This window comes from Eupeodes corollae, chromosome 1 (genome assembly GCF_945859685.1).
Source record: "Eupeodes corollae chromosome 1, idEupCoro1.1, whole genome shotgun sequence".
Classification (NCBI taxonomy): domain Eukaryota; kingdom Metazoa; phylum Arthropoda; class Insecta; order Diptera; family Syrphidae; genus Eupeodes; species Eupeodes corollae.
In genome coordinates this window covers 158,211,763-158,231,130 of record NC_079147.1, presented here as the reverse complement: position 1 = coordinate 158,231,130, position 19,368 = coordinate 158,211,763, and the positions used below count along the sequence as shown (strand labels likewise).

Below are 19,368 nucleotides of genomic sequence, written 5' to 3'. Positions count from 1 at the left end.
AGGGCTCTTTTTGGGCTCCTAAGTTAGTGAAGCCCAGTTTGGTATCTTAAGCCCTAACCCGCTTAATCACTCCTATTCCGGTATGCTTAAAAAATCCCTTCCCCCTAAAAATCAATTTCAAAAGTCCAAAAATATTTTTATTGCATAACCGTGACGAAATTTGAACAATTTTTAAATTTGAAACTCAAAATTAAATTCCTGTGGACGAATTCTGTACCCGACGCGACGTTTTAAAAAAAAAATAATGAGTGATTCGTTTTGAACCAAGTCGGTATAAGAGCAATAAATTAGCACAAAAAGAGCCCTAAATTTCTGCATTATTAGAATTTCGAAATTCGATTGTGGTGTTTCCAGCTTTACGGATTTCCTTAAACCTGAATTCGTTAAAGGATCGTAGAGAAATTGCTGACATACTTTTCATACATCGACTTCTCTTCTGGTTCAGTTGATGGGAACTGTTCCTCTCTTTAAATCTCGATGTCTTTTAACATTAACATTACAATAAATTAAATTTGACCCTCAATTGATACAATGTTCTCCCGAAAACGCGGAAGTAAATGTGTAGCGACAAACGCAAAGTGCGGTCCCTAAAAACTTTAATAACTGTTGGAAGAAGAAGAAAGTAGACAAAACAGAATTACCATTTTTGGAACGATGAACAAACTTATAAATATAAATAACTCCACTAGAACCAACACAGTGTGTAAAAGTATTGTTTTTTTATTTATTTTATTTTGTTTTCATTTAATTTAGGAAATTTTTGTTTGTTGGATATAAATTTTATTTTATTTTGTTTTCTTTTAATATTTATAAATTTACGAATCTTATCAATTGCGTATTGGCTGGTTTTTAAGCAAAACAATGCATAATAGTACTTTTTTGTTGTTGTTGTTGTTATTGGTTGGTTGTTGTTGTTGTTGTTGTTTTTTTTATCTTTTACATTTTCTGCTTGTTTACAATTTGTTTACTTATGGTAAACGGCAAAAAATCAGTTAAATAATTTCTTTTAAATTTAAATAGATACAAAAAATTCTACGAGCATTCCTCTTGACTTTTTCGGACACAACGAGCTACTTTACGTTTAAATTCTGGATAAGACTCTCTCCATTCCTTGGCTGCATCAACATTAGCTGGTGACTCATCATTGGGGTCGGCTAGCATTGATATCACTGATATCAAAATTGTTTCAACCGTATGCACGGGAAGCCAACGTTCAGATGCCTTTTCATAACCCCATTTATCATCGCCAGGCTCGTGAAGGATACTAATGCAAACGTCACCGTTCTTTTCGATATTTGGATGCCAGATCTCTGTGACGAACTTCATGCGTGGAGGCCGAAGTGGATATTCTTTTGGGAAATGCAGATGGGCCTTAAAAAAACCTCCTTCACTAAAAAATTAAAACAAAAATATATATTAGAAAGTGTTTAGCAAATGCATTTATTTATTTTAAGTATGAAACGTATTAAAAAAATGTTCAACATATTGTAAAGGGTTTTTTTTGGACGTTTTTCGTATAGAACTAAAGAGAACTAAAACACATTTATGTTATGGCCAAGAATTTAGTTTTATTATAAAAGTAAGGGTTTACTTTTATGTTTTAAAAACGATAAAATGAAACCAAACTGTCAAAAAGTATTTCTCCAGATTGAAAACCACATGTTTAAGAAAACACTTTACATATTCGACCTTGGTAAATGTAGTCAAGAAGGTTTAAAAGTTTCAATAATTAATATTCTAAGATTGTTATCAGTACTTGAATTAGATTTATGTTGCTTGAAAAGTTTTAACTTCATGAAAAAAAAATATAGTAAACAAGTTTCTACTTTGGCCAGCTTCTATCTTCCTTATCAAGTCAAGTCAACTTATATCAAAATGGGCAGGTCCAGACAACATAAGGGGCAGAAGACATTAAATGTTGTGCAGAAAATAAATAAATCATAGAGTAATAAAGGTCAGCTTTTAGTTGAATGAAAAATCATGATCAACTGTCATTTTGATAGAAGTAGACTTGACCTAAAAGTTAGTGAGATTTTTCTTGACTTACTTTCCAGTCAACTTTCCATTAAAGTTGCCTTAATCGGAAGGTAATTTTTTGGCAGCTGGCCAGAGGCTAGAAACTTGGCTTACTTTCAAGTCCCTTCTGGCGCTTGAACCTGTCCAATTTTTTACGATTTTTGACAGTTGTCACTTAAGTTATGCTCAGTTCGGTTTGACATTTCATAATAAATAGAATTACTCCTGCTGCAAATATAGCCGAATGTCGATGGATCTTTGTTGCGGGCTTACAAAATCCAAAATCCAAACCTTACAAGAATTGAACTCTGATTGAGATTCATGTACAAAATCCCTCAAATACAAAATAATTGAGAAAATACAAAATAATTGAGAAAATCCAAACCGATGTCTTGGAGAACTTTCTGCAGCAATACAGAAGAATAATCTGAAGCGTCAAGGTTAAGTAAAATCCTCTCCAGTTATGCCAAGTTGGTTTAAAAAAAAACTCTGAAGGCACCTGGACAAATTCAAGCGAAGAATTGAGCAACCCACTTATGGTTGTACACTTTCCAAGTAGCTCTTTTTCACCTTGGATCCATACAAATGAGAAGGCTCAAATGGAATAATTCCAACGCAAATTCTGATACTTATACCTAATCTCTCTAACATCTTTATTAGTTGCTTCAATCTAAATCACAAGTCAAGTACCCGTGGCATGATGGTTAGTGCGATGGACTGTCATGTGAGAGGTCTTGGGATCGATCCTTTCCTATGCCACCTAGTTTTTTTACTGCCTTTTGCGAGGAATTGACAAATTCTCCAAGAGTAATTCTTGTCATGAAAAGTGCTTTCTCAAATTTGCCGTTCGGATTCGGCTTAAAACTGTAGGTCCCTTCCATTCCTGACAACAGTACTCGCACACAGGAATGGTTGAGAGTTGTCAGTCACTAGGCCCTAGTTCTCAAACGGACTGTTGCGCCACCCAATTTAATTTAATCTAAATCACAATCCATTTTCATATAAGTCAAAGTTGATTTTATACCGAAAGCAGGAAAACCTAGTCATAAAAATCTAAGACTTATAAGCCTTTTCGTTCCTTCTTAAGACATTTGTAAATATATACACATTATTAACCAATCTGCACACTTTAGTTCGCAATATTGAACATTCTATCCATCACAAGGAGTTCATTGTAATTGTTTTCCTAGATACAAAAGAAGCTGTCAACAACCTGTCATCTCTTAAGGTATATAAGTCGATCAGTAAGTTGATACATCATTTGCTAACTCAAAACTCGTCGATGTTTCTACTCAAAAAACTGTCAATAGAGTCACACGCAAGATGGTGTCCTTTCTATTATCCTTTGGAGCGTGTATTAAACGAATTACTTACTAACAATTTCAGAAATTGAGGGGTTTGCCGATGTTGCCATCTGGGAAGCATGTTAACACACTGAAGGAATTACTACAAAATCCTTTCAACAAGCTTACTACCTGAACAGATCGGTGTGGACTTGGTGTCATCCCTCACAAAACAAAATTTGTCTTCTTTACTAGACCCACACATATACCCTCCCCACATAAATGGTATACAGCTTAAATTATCAGTCAAAGTAAAGTACTTGGCTCTTATTTTGGATAAGAAATTAAGCTGGAAACCTAACATTAAAGAAAGAGTTAATAAAGCCACTGTGTAATACAAACAGGCTATACATATCTGTCATTAGATCGATTCTTTTATATGGAATAACAGTAGATGAACCCTTAATCCACAATTTAATAAAAAGTTCCTAGTGTCCATCCCTCGAACTTTTGGAAAACAAAGGAATTCACTTCTATACAGAATTTAAGACCGATGACGGGCGGAAGCGTATATTCCGATAGACTAAATGTGTGTCTCTTGTTTAGTCTTCTTGATCACATCAAAGAATCCCTGTCTTGGCTATAAAGAAGAAAAGGTGATATCTATTTTAGATCCATGTGGATCTAAAGATCTAACTTAATTAAATTGAAGCAAAACCTTGTTCGTTAAATGGGCCCATAACAAGATAACCAACAATCCCGATAAAGCTTTTTTTTAATGGGTACGTCTTATTTGGAGCGATCATATTCCCAAGCCATTGCCTTTACACCCTCAAAAGGTCTTACTGTTTGATGTTTTCAATGTACAAAGGAAATCATTAGCCTATATTTCTTCAAAAATGAAGCCGGCCATAATGTTACAGTCGAAATGGGAACGCTAAAAAGCATTGACTTTTTCGTTTCTAATTTGAAGGATGACGGCCTTTGGTTCAAACAATAAGGTGCCAACAAAAAATTAATATTTGATGAAAACTCTTGGTGAGCGTATTATCTCTTGTCTTGGGCTGTTGCCCACCACCAAAATTGAAAAGCTTGAATTGCACGACGTTTTTTTTATTTTTTATAATAAGCACACACTCAAAAGGGTAAAGTGCAATCGGTCGGTAGTTAGAGGGTGAGGAAGATTCGCCTTTTTTGGGAATAGGCTGGACAAATGGAGTAGGACAAATGAAAAATCTTACGCAGTGGTTTTGCCAGCGTTGAAGAACACCTTTTCAGAACAATAGCGGTGGTACCATCCGGACCAGCGGATTTATGTGTGTTTAGATCTCTTAGGACTCTTGCCACAGTACGAGTGCAACAAAAGATTGGTCCCATAGAATCACTAACTCGCTCAAGTACAGGCGGAGTCATAACACTCACTGACAGCGTAGAATTGGCGGCGAACTGCCTAGCAAAGAGATTAGCTTTCTCTAAAGAGCTAACAAAAGGAGTGTCATTGACAACGAGCGTAGGAATCGAAAGAGGAAGAATTCCTCATGCTTTTTACAAATGATTAACATTTTTTACTGCCTTTGGAATATTGCAGTATTTTTTGCCGTAACTTTTGGTCATGTAAAAATTTGGTCCGTCGAATATGGGCGTTGCAGGCCTTCCTGGCTTGTTTGAACTTCTTCCGGCTTTCCTCTGTACGGTTGGCTTTATAGCAACGGAAACTAACCTCTTTAAGCATAGAGAATGGACAAAAGAGAAATAGAGCAATGTTCTGTGGAGCGATGAAAACAAAGTCGTCCTTTTTAGTTCCAAGGATCGTCGAGAATATGTGAGAGGACCCCAAAATACAGCAAACGATTCACGGTACACTTTAAAAACAGACAAGCATGGTGGAGGAAAAACTATTATATGGGTTTGTTTCTCATACTACGGGGTCGGCCCTATTTACCCATCGGGGGTATAATTGATGCAACCGAGTATGTGAAAATTATCGTAGAGGTTATGTTACCCTATGCTGAAGAGGAAATGCCGTTGGTTTGGTTATACCAACAAGCCTATGACCCAAAGCATACGTCAAAAAGGCAAAACCATGGTTTGCGCAGAAGAAGTTATCCGTTATGGAGTGACCCGCTCAATTCCCCTGACCTTAACCCCATCGCAAATTTGTGGAGGGATGTTAAAACGCAGTTCATAAAGTAAAACCCTAGAATTCGAAATAATTGTGGGAAGCAGTGCGTGATTCGTGGAACGCAATACCAGTCGAAAGGGGTCAGGCTTTAGTGGACTTGATGCCACGTAGATGCGAAGCATCCTAAAAAACAATAGTTATGCAACAAAGAACTAATTGTAAGCTATAATTATTTGTACACTTTCATATAACTTATTACAAATTTTCTTACTTCTTAAGGGGGTCATCCCATGTGATGGGTTCAAAAAATCGATTTTTTTTTCATAAATTGCTTGTTTAATATGTGTAGAATACGGTAGTAAACGGATTTTTCATAATTCGAAGAAATGAAACGGAATTTACTTCAGCTTCGGCAAAAAAACTAAAAATGGCATGAACAATGAACATGGAGGTTCCCATCGCTTCGAATTTCGCGTATTGCATTTTGGAGTTTGTTTCTGTGTTTGCTGCGATTTCTGAAAAGGTTATATGCAAAACTTGTAAAAGCGATGTATTTTTTTCCCAATCAAGTTTTCGAGGGTTAAATTTCAAAATTAAATTATCGTGTGAGTGTGAAAAACAGACAGTTATAAACTCGGGCCTGTTGATTGAGAATGCGTTTGAAGTTAATCGCCGATTTGCATTTGTGATGCGATTATTAGGAGTTGGTCACGAAGGAATAAATCTTTTCTGCAGCTTCATGGACATGTGTTCGGGTATTGGAAATTCAACTTATACTGCACTACTGAAAACATTCATATTGCCACATCTTCACTGTGTGAAACTTTGTTATCATTCGCTGTCACGCAAGAAAAAACTTTGAATGAAGAAGCAGGAAAACCAAAGGATGAATTGACTGTGTCTGGTGATGGTACCTGGAAGAAGAGAGGCTTTTCTTCTCTATTTGGAGCATCTACATTGATTGGAAAGTACACCGGAAAAGTCTTAGATGTTATGGTTATGAGTAGTCGATTTGTGGTGCATGTAATATGTGTAAAAGCAAAAAAAACAGCGGATCGTTTAGAGTACGAAATGTGGTATGAAACGCATGTATTTAGATGAATGCACCATAAACCATACTGGAAATTCCGGTAAAATAGAAATAAGTGCTATCATGCAAATGTTTTTGAAATTTATGGAAATATATTGGGTAAAGTATATTACATACATCGGCGATGGTGACAGTAAAACTTACAAAGGGATCCTAGATGCTAAACCGTATGGAGATACTGTAGTAATAAATAAAGAATGTGTGGGTCACGTAGAAAAGAGGATGGGAACACGACTTCGGGCTGTTAAAAAAGATAAAAAAAATGAAGGAATCGGTGGAAAAGGACCAGGTAAACTTACTGATAAAGTTATTCAGGAAATAACGAAATTCTACGGATTAGCTATTCGACGTCATCCAGAATCGCTTGAAGAAGGAAGTTTGGGCAACTTATTATCACAAATGTTCTTTAGATGAAAACATCAATTTTGTCCAGAAGGCGCAGACAGTTGGTGTAAATGGCGTCAAGCTGAAGCTAAGAATGAGCTCGACCAATTTCATCATGATAAACCACCTTTAATACCAGAAGTACAAGTAGCTATCAAACCCGTTTTCGAAGATTTATCGAAAGATGAACTATTAATTCGTTGTTTAGGAGCAGACACACAAAACAATAACGAATCTTTCAATTCGTTGATTTGGACTTTTGCTCATAAGCATCTCCATTCTGGCTCCAATATAGTTGAAATCGCTAGGTACTTATCATATCAGTTATCATCTTTAATGAAGGTTTTGGAGGTATTTCGAAAGTAATGTCGGTTATGGGATGCCCTAGAGGCCGCGATGCCAATACTTATGTTGAGAGACGTGATGGAAAGCGAATCTTACGTTCTGAGCGGCGCGTAAGTGATGCGGTTAAACAAGCCAGAATTGATTCAAGAGCTGAACAATCTGCTTTTAAAGAGTTTCAAGAAGAAGAGGAAGGAATGCTCTATGAACTTACAAAGCCTTCATCCGTCCAAAGCTTGAATATAATTCGCATATCTGGGCAGGTGCCCCCAAAACAAGTTTAAATCTCTTGGATAGAATACAAAAAAGGGCTTTAAAAATGATAGGCGATAGAACTATAATTGAAACATTTACATCGCTCGAACACCGACGCAATGTTTCATGCCTTTCGTTGTTTTATCGATATTTTTACAATGTTCTGTTGAACTAGCCAGTTGCATTCCACCCCTTAAACGATTCAGCCGTAATACTCGCACTTCTAGGAATGCTTATCAGTTTACCCTTGAGCTCAATTTCGGGCGTACTGTCAAGTATAGAGATTCTTTCGCACATCGAGAATGTGGAATGCTTTAGCCAACTCTGTTTTTCCCTCCCATTTTGATGTTCAGAACTTTAAGACCAATTTGCACCGGTATCTCCTTTTTAATCCTTCCCTATTTTCCTAATGCTCGCACTGTGTTTAAATATAAACATATAAAGGGTACTAATAACCCCTTGAGTGCCTGCAAATTATAAAAAAAAAAAAATGAACCAGGCATCGCCGATTGAAAGGTAAGTTGATATTTTCATAGTTAAGAGGACTTGAAAACGAGTTTTTCTCAAAAGTGTGTTTTTCAAACTTTCCTCCATCGCATCTCAAAAACGGCTTGACCGAATCACTTGAAATTTGATGGGTTGGATTCAGCACATGTAAACCCATGGAATGAACTATCGACAAGCAAAAATTCCAAATATTTCGACTAAAATCCTAAAAATTCCTTAAAATACAGGCCGTAACATGGGATGACCCCCTTAAGTAATAAATCTAGACTTTGTCATGCACTGCTATTTTTTTTTTTTAAATATTCACAAGCACTCAAGGGGTTATTAGTACCCTTTATATGTTTATATTTAAACACAGTGCGAGCGTTAGGAAAATAGGGAAGGATTTAAAAGGAGATACCGGTGCACATTGGTCTTAAAGTTCTGAACTTCAAAATGGGAGGGAAAAACATAGTTGGCCAAAGCATTCCACATTCTCGATGTGCGATTTAAGAAAGAATCTCTGTACTTGACAGTGCGCCCGAAATTGAGCTCAAGGGTAAACTGATAAGCATTCCTAGAAGTGCGAGTATTACGGCTGAATCGTTTAAGGGGTGGAATGCAACTGGCTAATTCGACAGAACATTGTTTGTAAAAATATCGATAAAACAATGAAAGGCATGAAACATTGCGTCGGTGTTCGAGCGATGTAAATGTTTCGATTATAGTTCTGTCGCCTATCATTTTTAAAGACCTTTTTTGAATTCTATCCAAGAGATTTAAACTTGTTTTGGGGGCACCTGCCCAGATATGCGAATTATATTCAAGCTTTGGACGAATAAAAGCTTTGTAGATTATAGCCAGATCAGAAGGGGTGAAAATTTCTTGCATCTTCGGAGAAATCCTAAGCACCTGGCAGCATTTTTGGCGATATCGAATACGTTATCATTCCATAAGAGGTGATCTGTGATATTCATACCGAGTACTGAAAGTTGATTAGTTTCCTGGATGCAAGTGCCGCTCATGGATAGCGGCATAGGGGGTGGGTTACGCATTAACGACAGGAGACAGCATTGAGTTTTCGAAGCATTAAATTCTACACGGTTTTGATTCCCCATTGGACAATGCTGTCAAGATCAGAATTTAATGAGCTTATCATACGCTGCCGTTTAAATTGCACATCCGAAGGACAAGGATGTGCATCTAGAAACGAATATGAAAAGCTGAGGGTACTGTCGTCGGCGAAACAGTTTAATGGATTAGAAGTGACAGACAAAAGATCGTTTATAAATATAAGGAAGAGAGTCGGAGACAAAACCGAGCCCTGGGGTACACCAGCATTTATTTTATGAATTTCAGACTTGAAACCGTCCAATACAACTTGTATTGAACGGTTAGAAAGGTAATTTCTAATCCAACGAAGAAAAGATTCATCAATACCAAAAGCACGCATTTTCGATAAGAGAGCTTGGTGCCAAATTCTATCAAATGCTTTTGAAATATCAAGTGCAATAATCTTATTTTCTCCAAAGCGATGTAAAGATTTGGTCCACTGTTGAGTGAGATGAACCATGAGATCACCAGTGGGCCTATTACTTCGAAAGCCGTACTGACGGTCATTAAGAAGCTTTAGATCTTGAAGATATTTCTTAAGCTGAAAATTAATCAGCGTTTCCATGACCTTAGAAAGAAGGGACGTAAGTGCAATTGGACGATAGTTTGAGGGAGAGGAGGATTCGCCTTTTTTAGGAACAGGCTGGAAAAATGCCGTTTTCCATCCACTCGGGAAGAGACCTGTAGAATAGGACAGATGGAAAAGCTTACGCAGTGGTTTTGCCAGCGTTGAAGAATACCTCATCAGAACAATAGGGGGAATATTATCCGGGCCAGCGGATTTGTGTATGTCAAGGTCTTTCAGTACTCTTTCGACTGCACGAGTGCGAAAGAAGATTCGTCCCATAGAACCATTTACGCTCTCAAGAACAGGAGGACTCATGACACTATCCGGTAGCGTCGAATTAACAGCAAAACGTGCTGCCAGCAAATTGGCTTTATCAATCGAGCTTACATAGGGAGTGTCATTGTGGACGAGCGTTGGAACCGAGGATGACGTGGTGTTTCGTACGTTATGACCAGAAATTTGTACTATTTTTGGGACATTGTAGTATTTTTTGCCTTAATTTCTGATCATGGAAAAATTTGCTTCGTCGAATATGACCATTACAGGTCTTTCTAGCTTGTTTAAACTTATTCCGGTTTTCCTCAGTCGGGTTGGCTTTATAACAACCTAAACTTACATCTCTGATCCTAATAACCTCTTTACAGCTCGAATCAAACCATGAGTTCTCTTTGGGTTTGATAGATTTCACCCTATTCGAGATAAAATTTCTCATTCCACAAAGAATTAAATTTGTTACCATATCTGAGCTGGAATCCACATGACTATCGAGGAAGCATAGTGACCAGTTAAAGTTCCTGAAGAATTCATTGAGACCGTCCCAGTTGGCTTTCTCGTATTGCCAAACGGTTCTCTTAGAAGCTCTTTCTTTAACTGGAGAGTTTTTACACGAGAAATTTGCTGATATGACACAATGGTCAGATGTGCCTAGAGGAAATAGAACACTAATAGTGTACTTACCAGGGTCAGAGGTAAGAAACAAGTCAAGAGTGTTTTCTGCTCGACCTACCACGTCCGATATTGGAGTGGGCTCGTTGACTAGCTGAGTTAGGTGATTTAACACAGCGAAGATCTCAGCACACACTCCTTCTGCTGTTGACTGGCCCGAATGTTGAAGCCATGAAGAATTGTGTACATTGAAATCGCCCGTAACAACGATTTCAGTGCGAGGATAGGACGAAACAATTCTTTGGATGAAATCAGACAAAGCATCAAATTCACGAGAAGTTGGCACTCTGTCTAGATTGGGGCTTCGATAAAGGAAGCAATAGTGAATGATTTGCGTATTCCCGGAAAATTTAAACCACATAAAATTGAAAAAAGAATTGGTGCAGAGACCATATTGTGGCAAAAACTGATAAGCAACATCATTCCTAATGTATATGGCGAGACCATGGTGGGTTTTTTTGTTTCTTTTGTTAAATTTTGACTTTTGATACGAATATTTATGAAAATGTTTTTGTTTTGTTAAACTGTTGAAGTAAATTCTAGGTATGGTTAGGTTAGGTTATAGTGGCTGTCCAAGATGGAAACGGACACACTTAGGCCAGTTTAATGGCCCATTGTGATACCACATGAATCTTGAGGCTTCCACCTAAGCTCAATGGAACCAGTTAGAGTCCCTTACGAAACGTGAGAGGCTGATTATACTGATATGATTTAGATCGTTTAGATCGTTAAAGAAGAATTCTCCTAGGTAATTCTTGCGTTTTCGAGCTAGAGCAGGGCATGTGCAGAGAAGATGAAGAACCGTTTCTTCCTCTTCCTCGTCCATACAGCTTCTGCAAAAGTCATTTGAGAATACGCCTAGTCTCGTGGCGTGCTTTCCTATTAGGCAGTGTCCGGTTATGACACCTATTATTGAGCTTATATGCGATCTGCTTAGAGAGAGCAAGCACCTTGAACGTTTTAAATCCAGTGTTGGCCAGATGTTTTTTGTGGCTTGACACGTGGTGATGTTGGTCCACCTGGTGCCTGCCCTCCTCGCAGCGTCTTGCATTAGCAGCAGTTTACAAGTAGCGATTGGTATGCCAGTACTTGCCAAACGTGGTAGGATTGGCTGTACTGTACCGTTCCTGGCGAGTTCATCTGCCTTACAGTTACCTGGAATGTCTCTATGGCCCGGCACCCAGCAAAGGTGAATATTAAACTGTTGCGCCATCTCCATTAGAGATGATCGACAGTTATGGACTGTTATAGAGTTTGTAGAGACAGAGTCCAGAGATTTGATAGCGGCCTGGCTGTCAGAGAAAATACGGATATCAGATGGTGATATCACGTTTTCTTTGAGCCAAGACAAGACTTCCTTAATATCCAAAAGTTCCGCCTGGAACACGCTACAATGATTGGGAAGGCGAAATGAGAGACTTAATTTCAGTCGTTCAGACTACACACCACCACCAACCCCCTCTTTGGTTTTTGAGCCATCTGTGTAAAAGTGGATTGACTCATCCTCCAGGAATGTCCTATCCTCCCAAAAAGATCTGGTAGGTAAAGAAATCTGGAAATTCCTGTCGAATTGTAGTTGGGGGATGGTGTAGTCTGTGTGCTTTGGAATTGATTCTAAGTACCTTAGAATTACGGAGTGGCCAATGTTGTTGTTAGTCCACTGTGACGAAGCATTGAGGCGAATAGCCGAGCTTGAAGCTATTTGTTTGCTAAATATGTCAAGAGGTGTAAGGTAGAGCAAGGTTTCCAGTGCTGCAGACGGGGTCGTTCGAAGCGATCCGCTTATAAACAGGCAGGCTGAGCGTTGGACTTTATTTAACTTATCCCTGTTTATACCTTTCTCTAAAGCAGTCCACCATACTGCCACACCGTACGTTAAAATCGGTCTGATTACCGATGTATATAGCCAATGCGTGATTCTGGGCTGTAAACCCCATTTATTACCAATAGCTTTTTTGCAAGAAAAGAGAGCTACAGTAGCTTTTTTGACTCTTTCCTGTACGTTGCGTTTCCAATTTAGTTTTTTGTCTAAGACAAGACCTAGGTATTTAGCCTCGTCTGAGAATTTTAATTGGATTCCTTTAATGTAAGGAGGGTTGACAAATGGAATTTTGTATCTCCTCGAAAATAAGACCAGATTGGTTTTGTGTGGGTTAACACCCAGTCCACACCGATCAGCCCAAAGTATTAGTCTGTCTAAGGCATTTTGTAAGACTTCTTTTAGGATATTAAGATGCTTTCCTGAAACTGCTACAGCAACGTCGTCCGCATAAGCTATCACTCTTAAACCCTCCGCATCCAGACTAGTTAGGATTTCATTCACCACTAGGTTCCAGAGGAGAGGGGATAGAACACCACCTTGCGGTGTCCCTCTACTAACGAATCGTCTGCTAGAAGAGTTGCCCAGTTTTGAATTAATTATTCTGCTAGTAAGCATTAAATGAATTAACTCCCGAAGCGAACTCTCTTCATTTAGAGATGTCAGTGCAGATGTGATTGCAGATGTGTCCACGTTGTTAAAGGCACCTTCGATGTCAAGGAAAGCAACCAAAGTGAACTCTTTATGATGGAGGGAATATTCGATGGTGCGTACTAAAGTGTGTAACGCTGTTTCCACCGATTTACCCTTACAGTAGGCATGTTGAGACGAAGACAGAAGTCTTGTATCGATACGTGCCCTTAAATGGATATCAATCAATCTTTCCAGGGTCTTAAGAGGGAATGATGATAGACTTATAGGTCGTAGATCTTTAGGATTGACTTGGGAGCATTAACCTGCTTTAGGTATAAAAACAACTTTAACTTCTCTCCATGTCGAGGGAACATGGACCAGGTAAAGACAGCTGGTAAAAATTGCCTCAAGGATTGGTGCAATTATATCAGAAGCCTTTTGTAATTCGACTGGTGTTATACCATCTGGTCCTGCAGCTTTAAATGGTTTGAAGCTGTTGAGAGCCCATTGTAGCTTATCCTTTGTGATTAGACCTTGTGGATATGTTGAATTTGAACTTGAACGTATAAAACTGTTGCAAGTTTCGGTAAGGGAACTACCAGGAAAATGAGTGTCCAATAGTAAGTTCAGCGATTCATTACTTGAATTTGTCCAGGAGCCGTCTGTATTTTTCAAGCAGCTTGGCATAGCTGGATTAGTTGAAAGAATTTTCCGTAACCTAGAAGCTTCAGAAGTTTCTTCTATCATGCCACAGAAGGATCGCCAAGAAGATCGCTTGGATTTCCTTAGTGCCTTCTTGTAGATTCTTAGGGATTCTTTGTAGGAGTCCCAATGAGAGGCTAGTCTTGCAGCTTTGGCCCGGTTGAAAAGTTTCCTGCATTCCTTCCTGAGCGAGTCAAGCTCTGAGGCCCACCATTGTGGTTCTAGGTATACAGGTTTGTTTTTTTTTTTGTAAGCTTGAAAAATGCGTAACTGCACAAGCAGCCATATATGGCAAAAGTTAAGTTTATTGAAGTATGTGTAACTACAAAATTTTAATAAAATTTATTTAAACAATTTTTTTTGTTTAATTCTTTTAATTTTACAAAATGAAAAACAAAAACTCTACTGCACGTACATTGGATCATAGTGCGTGCAGTAGAGGGTTAACGTCATACCAAACAACAAAAAATGTGGTTTACCAAAGAGCACTTCAATGAAACGCATAATTTGCGGACAAGTATAACGTTTCGATTCAGTATTTACTTTGAATTCGCTTTTATTCTTTACTTAGAGAAGTTCAACTAAATTACACTCCAATTTTGTAATCGAAATCAATTCATTACTGTTGTGATATTAAATACATTTTTTTCCTTTTCAAATATAAAATAAACAAAATAATTTTTCTTTATTTTTTAGTCCCCAAACTAAATGTTACAAAAACACGAAGCCATCTGGTGGCGAAACGGAGTTCGCCGGGTTTGCTAGTAACTCTTAAAACTGTTGAGAGACTTTCTTTAAAGCAAAATTTTTGTTTTATTTTTGCCCCAGAATCACAAGAATCATTGGTCTTAAAATTTAAGATTAGAAATTGAATTTTGCTTGAAACACTTGATTTAAACTGTCTAGTAGTTGAAAACGCACATAAACAACGATTCAAATGTCGCTGCACCAATTCAGTTGACTCAAAAACAAAATTATTCTTTACGTATGAAATAAAGGGTGATTTTTTTGAGGTTAGGATTTTCATGCATTAGTATTTGACAGATCACGTGGGATTTCAGACATGGTGTCAAAGAGAAAGATGCTCAGTATGCTTTGACATTTCATCATGAATAGACTTACTAACGAGCAACGCTTGCAAATCATTGAATTTTATTACCAAAATCAGTGTTCGGTTCGAAATGTGTTTCGCGCTTTACGTCCGATTTATGGTCTACATAATCGACCAAGTGAGCAAACAATTAATGCGATTGTGACCAAGTTTCGCACTCAGTTTACTTTATTGGACATTAAACCAACCACACGAATGCGTACAGTGCGTACAGAAGAGAATATTGCGTCTGTTTCTGAGAGTGTTGCTGAAGACCGTGAAATGTCGATTCGTAGCCGTTCGCAGCAATTGGGTTTGTGTTATTCGACCACATGGAAGATTTTACGCAAAGATCTATACAGCTCGTGCAAGAACTGAAGCCGAACGATCTGCCACAACGTCGAATTTTCAGTGAATGGGCCCTAGAAAAGTTGGCAGAAAATCCGCTTTTTTATCGACAAATTTTGTTCAGCGATGAGGCTCATTTCTGGTTGAATGGCTACGTAAATAAGCAAAATTGCCGAATTTGGAGTGAAGAGCAACCAGAAGCCGTTCAAGAACTGCCCATGCATCCCGAAAAATGCACTGTTTGGTGTGGTTTGTACGCTGGTGGAATCATTGAACCGTATTTTTTCAAAGATGCTGTTAGACGCAACGTTACGGTGAATGGCGATCGCTATCGTTCAATGCTAACAAACTTTTTGTTGCCAAAAATGGAAGAACTGAACTTGGTTGGAACAGCTCGCGATTCTATGGCCATTTTGAGGGAAAACTTCGGAGAACAATTCATCTAAAGGAATGGACCGGTAAGTTGGCCACCAAGATCATGCGATTTGACGCCTTTAGACTATTTTTTGTGGGGCTACGTCAAGTCTAAAGTCTACACAAATAAGCCAGCAACTATTCCAGCTTTGGAAGACAACATTTCCGAAGAAATTCGGGCTATTCCGGCCGAAATGCTCGAAAAAGTTACCCAAAATTGGACTTTCCGAATGGACCACCTAAGACGCAGCCGCGGTCAACATTTAAATGAAATTATCTTCAAAAAGTAAATGTTATTGACCAATCTAACGTTTCAAATAAAGAATCGATGAGATTTTGCAAATTTTATGCGTTTTTTTTTTAAAAAAGTTCTCAAGCTCTTAAAAAATCACCGTTTACTTTACAAGTTCCTGAAAACAAGATTCCCAGTTTGATTTGATTCTATTTTAATATCTTAAGGAAGTAGTTAGGTTCGAAAAATGTCACAAAAACCCCTCAATATTGGGAAAAACGAAAATGTTTATGCGTATTCAGTTGAAGCAAAGTGTAAACTTTTTTTTGGTTTGATTAATTGCAAATAAAATTTACTTTTAAATTTAACACTTAAAAATTAAATGCAAAACTAGTTACTCTGGCTATTTATTTAAATGTATGCACATTCAAGAGCACAATTCACGTTCCCATTTTTCCAAAAATTAACTTTACACATCATGAATCTTGAAATACAAAAATAAGTAGTTATCTACCATTTGCATTTTGCAAAACAAAAAATTGAGTGCGATTTTTGTGTTGTGTTTGCACTCACTTTCTCTTGTCTCTTCTTGAAAACCAAAAATTTAAAACCTCTCTATTTAAATATATATACTCACTAAAGTGTGTCCGGTGGACCGATTATGAGGACCTCCCATCGAAATATATCACAGTCATCGATTAAGCCAGCTGAGAATCCTTCCACAGGATTTTTGTTTAATTCTAAAATAACAAAAGAGAAAAATAATATCATCATATGAAACTCTCGGTAGACATAAGCCAGTTGGCTGGCCGGCCATCGACGTCTCGTCGTCGTAGTCGGTTAGGTAGGTACGTAGGTATATCTTTATCTTTGGTAAATTTACAAAACAACAAAACAAAAACACGAAAATTAAAATGATTCACAAAGGTACTGACTGTAGGTAGGTAGGTATAAGATAATATATAAAAATAATGTAAAGCTGTCGTTCTACGTGCGTCGCTCTTCTGCTTTACGCCTCACCTTTTAAAGAAGAAGTCAACGACTTTAATCGATAGTAGTAAGTTAAATGCAACCCTCTTGTATGATAAATACATGATTGTCGTCTTGTATCCGAAAGAAAGGCTGCATTATTTTTATATAAAATCAAATGAACGGATCGCTCATCGCTGCCCGCAACGGTACGAATCCAAAGAAACAAGAAATTCTTCTTTAGTTTGGCCCCAAAGAAAAAAAGGACCCAAACAAATTAAAATAAAAAAAATATGATGAGAAGAGAAAACAAAAGGATCCGTATGTGAGCTGCTGAACACCGCCCCCGTTGTCCCGGTTTACATATATATACATATATTTTTTTTTTGTTCTTAAAAACTGAAAACAACCGAATTCAGCAGAGACTAGAGAGACAAAAGCCTCGCACAAAGAAAAACATATCATCGTTGCCGTCGACGACCTTTTTTCTGCGTTTACTGTCGCATCTCGAAAGAGATTTAGATTTATGTTGTATTTTTCATTATCTTGAGATTTCGATACGAAAATCGATTTTTCCTTTTTCCGATTGCGAAAGGAAAATTTGCTTTGGGATTTATATTTTATTTTTGGGTAATTTTGCACGTTTTTTCGTACTCTAACCAAATGAATAATTTGCCCCACAAAGAAGACAGATTTCGAAATGAATTTTAACCTCGAATTTTGAGTTGGTTTCGTTGGCTGCGGCATTTTGGATTTTTCTTTTTGCTTTATGCCTTTTGTCATATCGACATCGTTTTCGTTCGTTTTCCAAGGCTTCTCTGGGTTCTGGGGTGTTTTCCGTTTTCGTGGTTAGTTGACTCACGAGAATTGAATTTTATATATATTTTTTTTTAACTAAAGAAATATCTTACCTCCTAGTTGCTTTTTAAGCAAGAGGGATGACTGCAATTCAGACATTTATTATTTATTACGGCCCGGAGAGGCTAGCTACTTGAGAATCGATTATGGGTAGATTGTGGATAGGTTTTTTAGTTTAATTTTTCTAAATTGATCCTATGGAGTGTTGGTTGAAATTTTCGAAGCTAATTATGCACTGAATACTGAATAAAAATTTTCTTAACACTTTTAAGTTTTTCTTTAGTTAAATGTGCGAGTATTTATTCTTTTTCTTTTGGATGAAGTTGCTCTCAGCAGTAGACACAAAAAAAACGAAAGAGCTAAACGAAACGTCGTCTGCTCGATGCTGAAGTTGATGGAAGAAATTTGTGTGATAGTGGAGAGATATGACTGCTGGAGAGTTCAAGTCAACATGGCCATACTCAAACTCAAGCGCGATAATGGTGGGATGGCTGCGTTCAGTAGAGTATAATGGTACGCTACCATGGATTGAATAAAGCGGTCCCTAGACGGTCAATATTATTTTACATTATTTGTTATTGCACAATATTATTGGACTTCTAAGGATAAATATTACTAGGTTGTGCAATATTTTTAAAGAAAATCAAAACCCTTCTGATATTTTTGGACTATTTGTTCATTTAATTTTTGAATTTGAAGATTAAAGCAGCATTCACATGAGTGCAACCAACGAACGACGAATGAGTTACAAAATGAGAGTTTATATACGTTTGAAGACATGATTTCACACAAATTCTTAACAAAACAATAGCAATATAGTTTCTATTTGACTTATGATGCATATTTTTACTTTTCAATATCATAATATTAATACATTTAAGAAAACAAATTTATTCGTCGTGAAAAAAATTGTAGTTGATACGAACTGTCAAACTATATTCGCGTTCCATATTATCCACACCCGCAGTGAATAAAATAATTGCGCGTATTTAACCTAAAAAAATCATTCTAGTTTTTGTCAATTGTCAAAGTCAAACTTCATTCGCGACGAATTAAATACTCTCATGTGAAAGAAATGTCAAAATTGACGAATATTTTTTCAGTGGTTGGTTGTTGGTCGTGCTCATGTGAATAGCGCTTAAAGACCTTCACGAGTGAAATTAATGTTGAAAGGACACTTATTTTAGAATGTATCGTCCTTTTTGCTACTCCGGTGGCTTTCTAATATACTAAAGCAGTATTCACATGAGCACGACCAACGAAACTCGAAAGCATTACAAAATGTGAGTTTATATAAGTTTGAAGATATATTTCCACACAAATCCTTTAAAAAAAACGATAGCAATATTGTTTCTATTTGACTTATGACTGTCTGAGAAAGTCAGAGTTCTATGCGGTCCTCTTTTTTAATTAGTTTACACTTTTAAAACAGTCTAATTTACTCTAAAAACTTTTGAAATCGTTAATTAAACTTAATTTGCGGAGAATACACGTCTTTATTTTGTATAATTGCACATTTAAGACACCAAATTCTTAATTTTCCTGGCGGCATACTCAGCAGTGCACCGTTAAAAAAATTGTATATGCCGCTAAAGCGAGGTAGAGAAGAAAACTCCCCAGGAAATTCAACTAATTCAAAAAAAGTTTCCATCGAAAAAAAAAAAATAATAATATGGCAGTTGGAAATATGTCCATCGAT

At 37.2% G+C, this 19,368-nt stretch overlaps 1 protein-coding gene across 1 annotated transcript; it reads right to left on the bottom strand.

Annotated features, from left to right (window-relative positions):
* Positions 1-704: 704 nt before the first annotated feature.
* LOC129941064 (ubiquitin-conjugating enzyme E2 G1-like) lies at positions 705-18,073 on the bottom strand. The gene is made up of 3 exons (XM_056049606.1): positions 17,723-18,073; positions 16,480-16,582; positions 705-1,390 (listed from the first exon to the last, which is right to left on the bottom strand). The coding sequence occupies exons 1-3, from the start codon at positions 17,766-17,768 to the stop codon at positions 1,033-1,035; spliced, it is 507 nt and encodes a 168-aa protein (XP_055905581.1). The 5' UTR covers positions 17,769-18,073; the 3' UTR covers positions 705-1,032.
* Between the last annotated feature and the right edge of the window lie 1,295 nt (positions 18,074-19,368).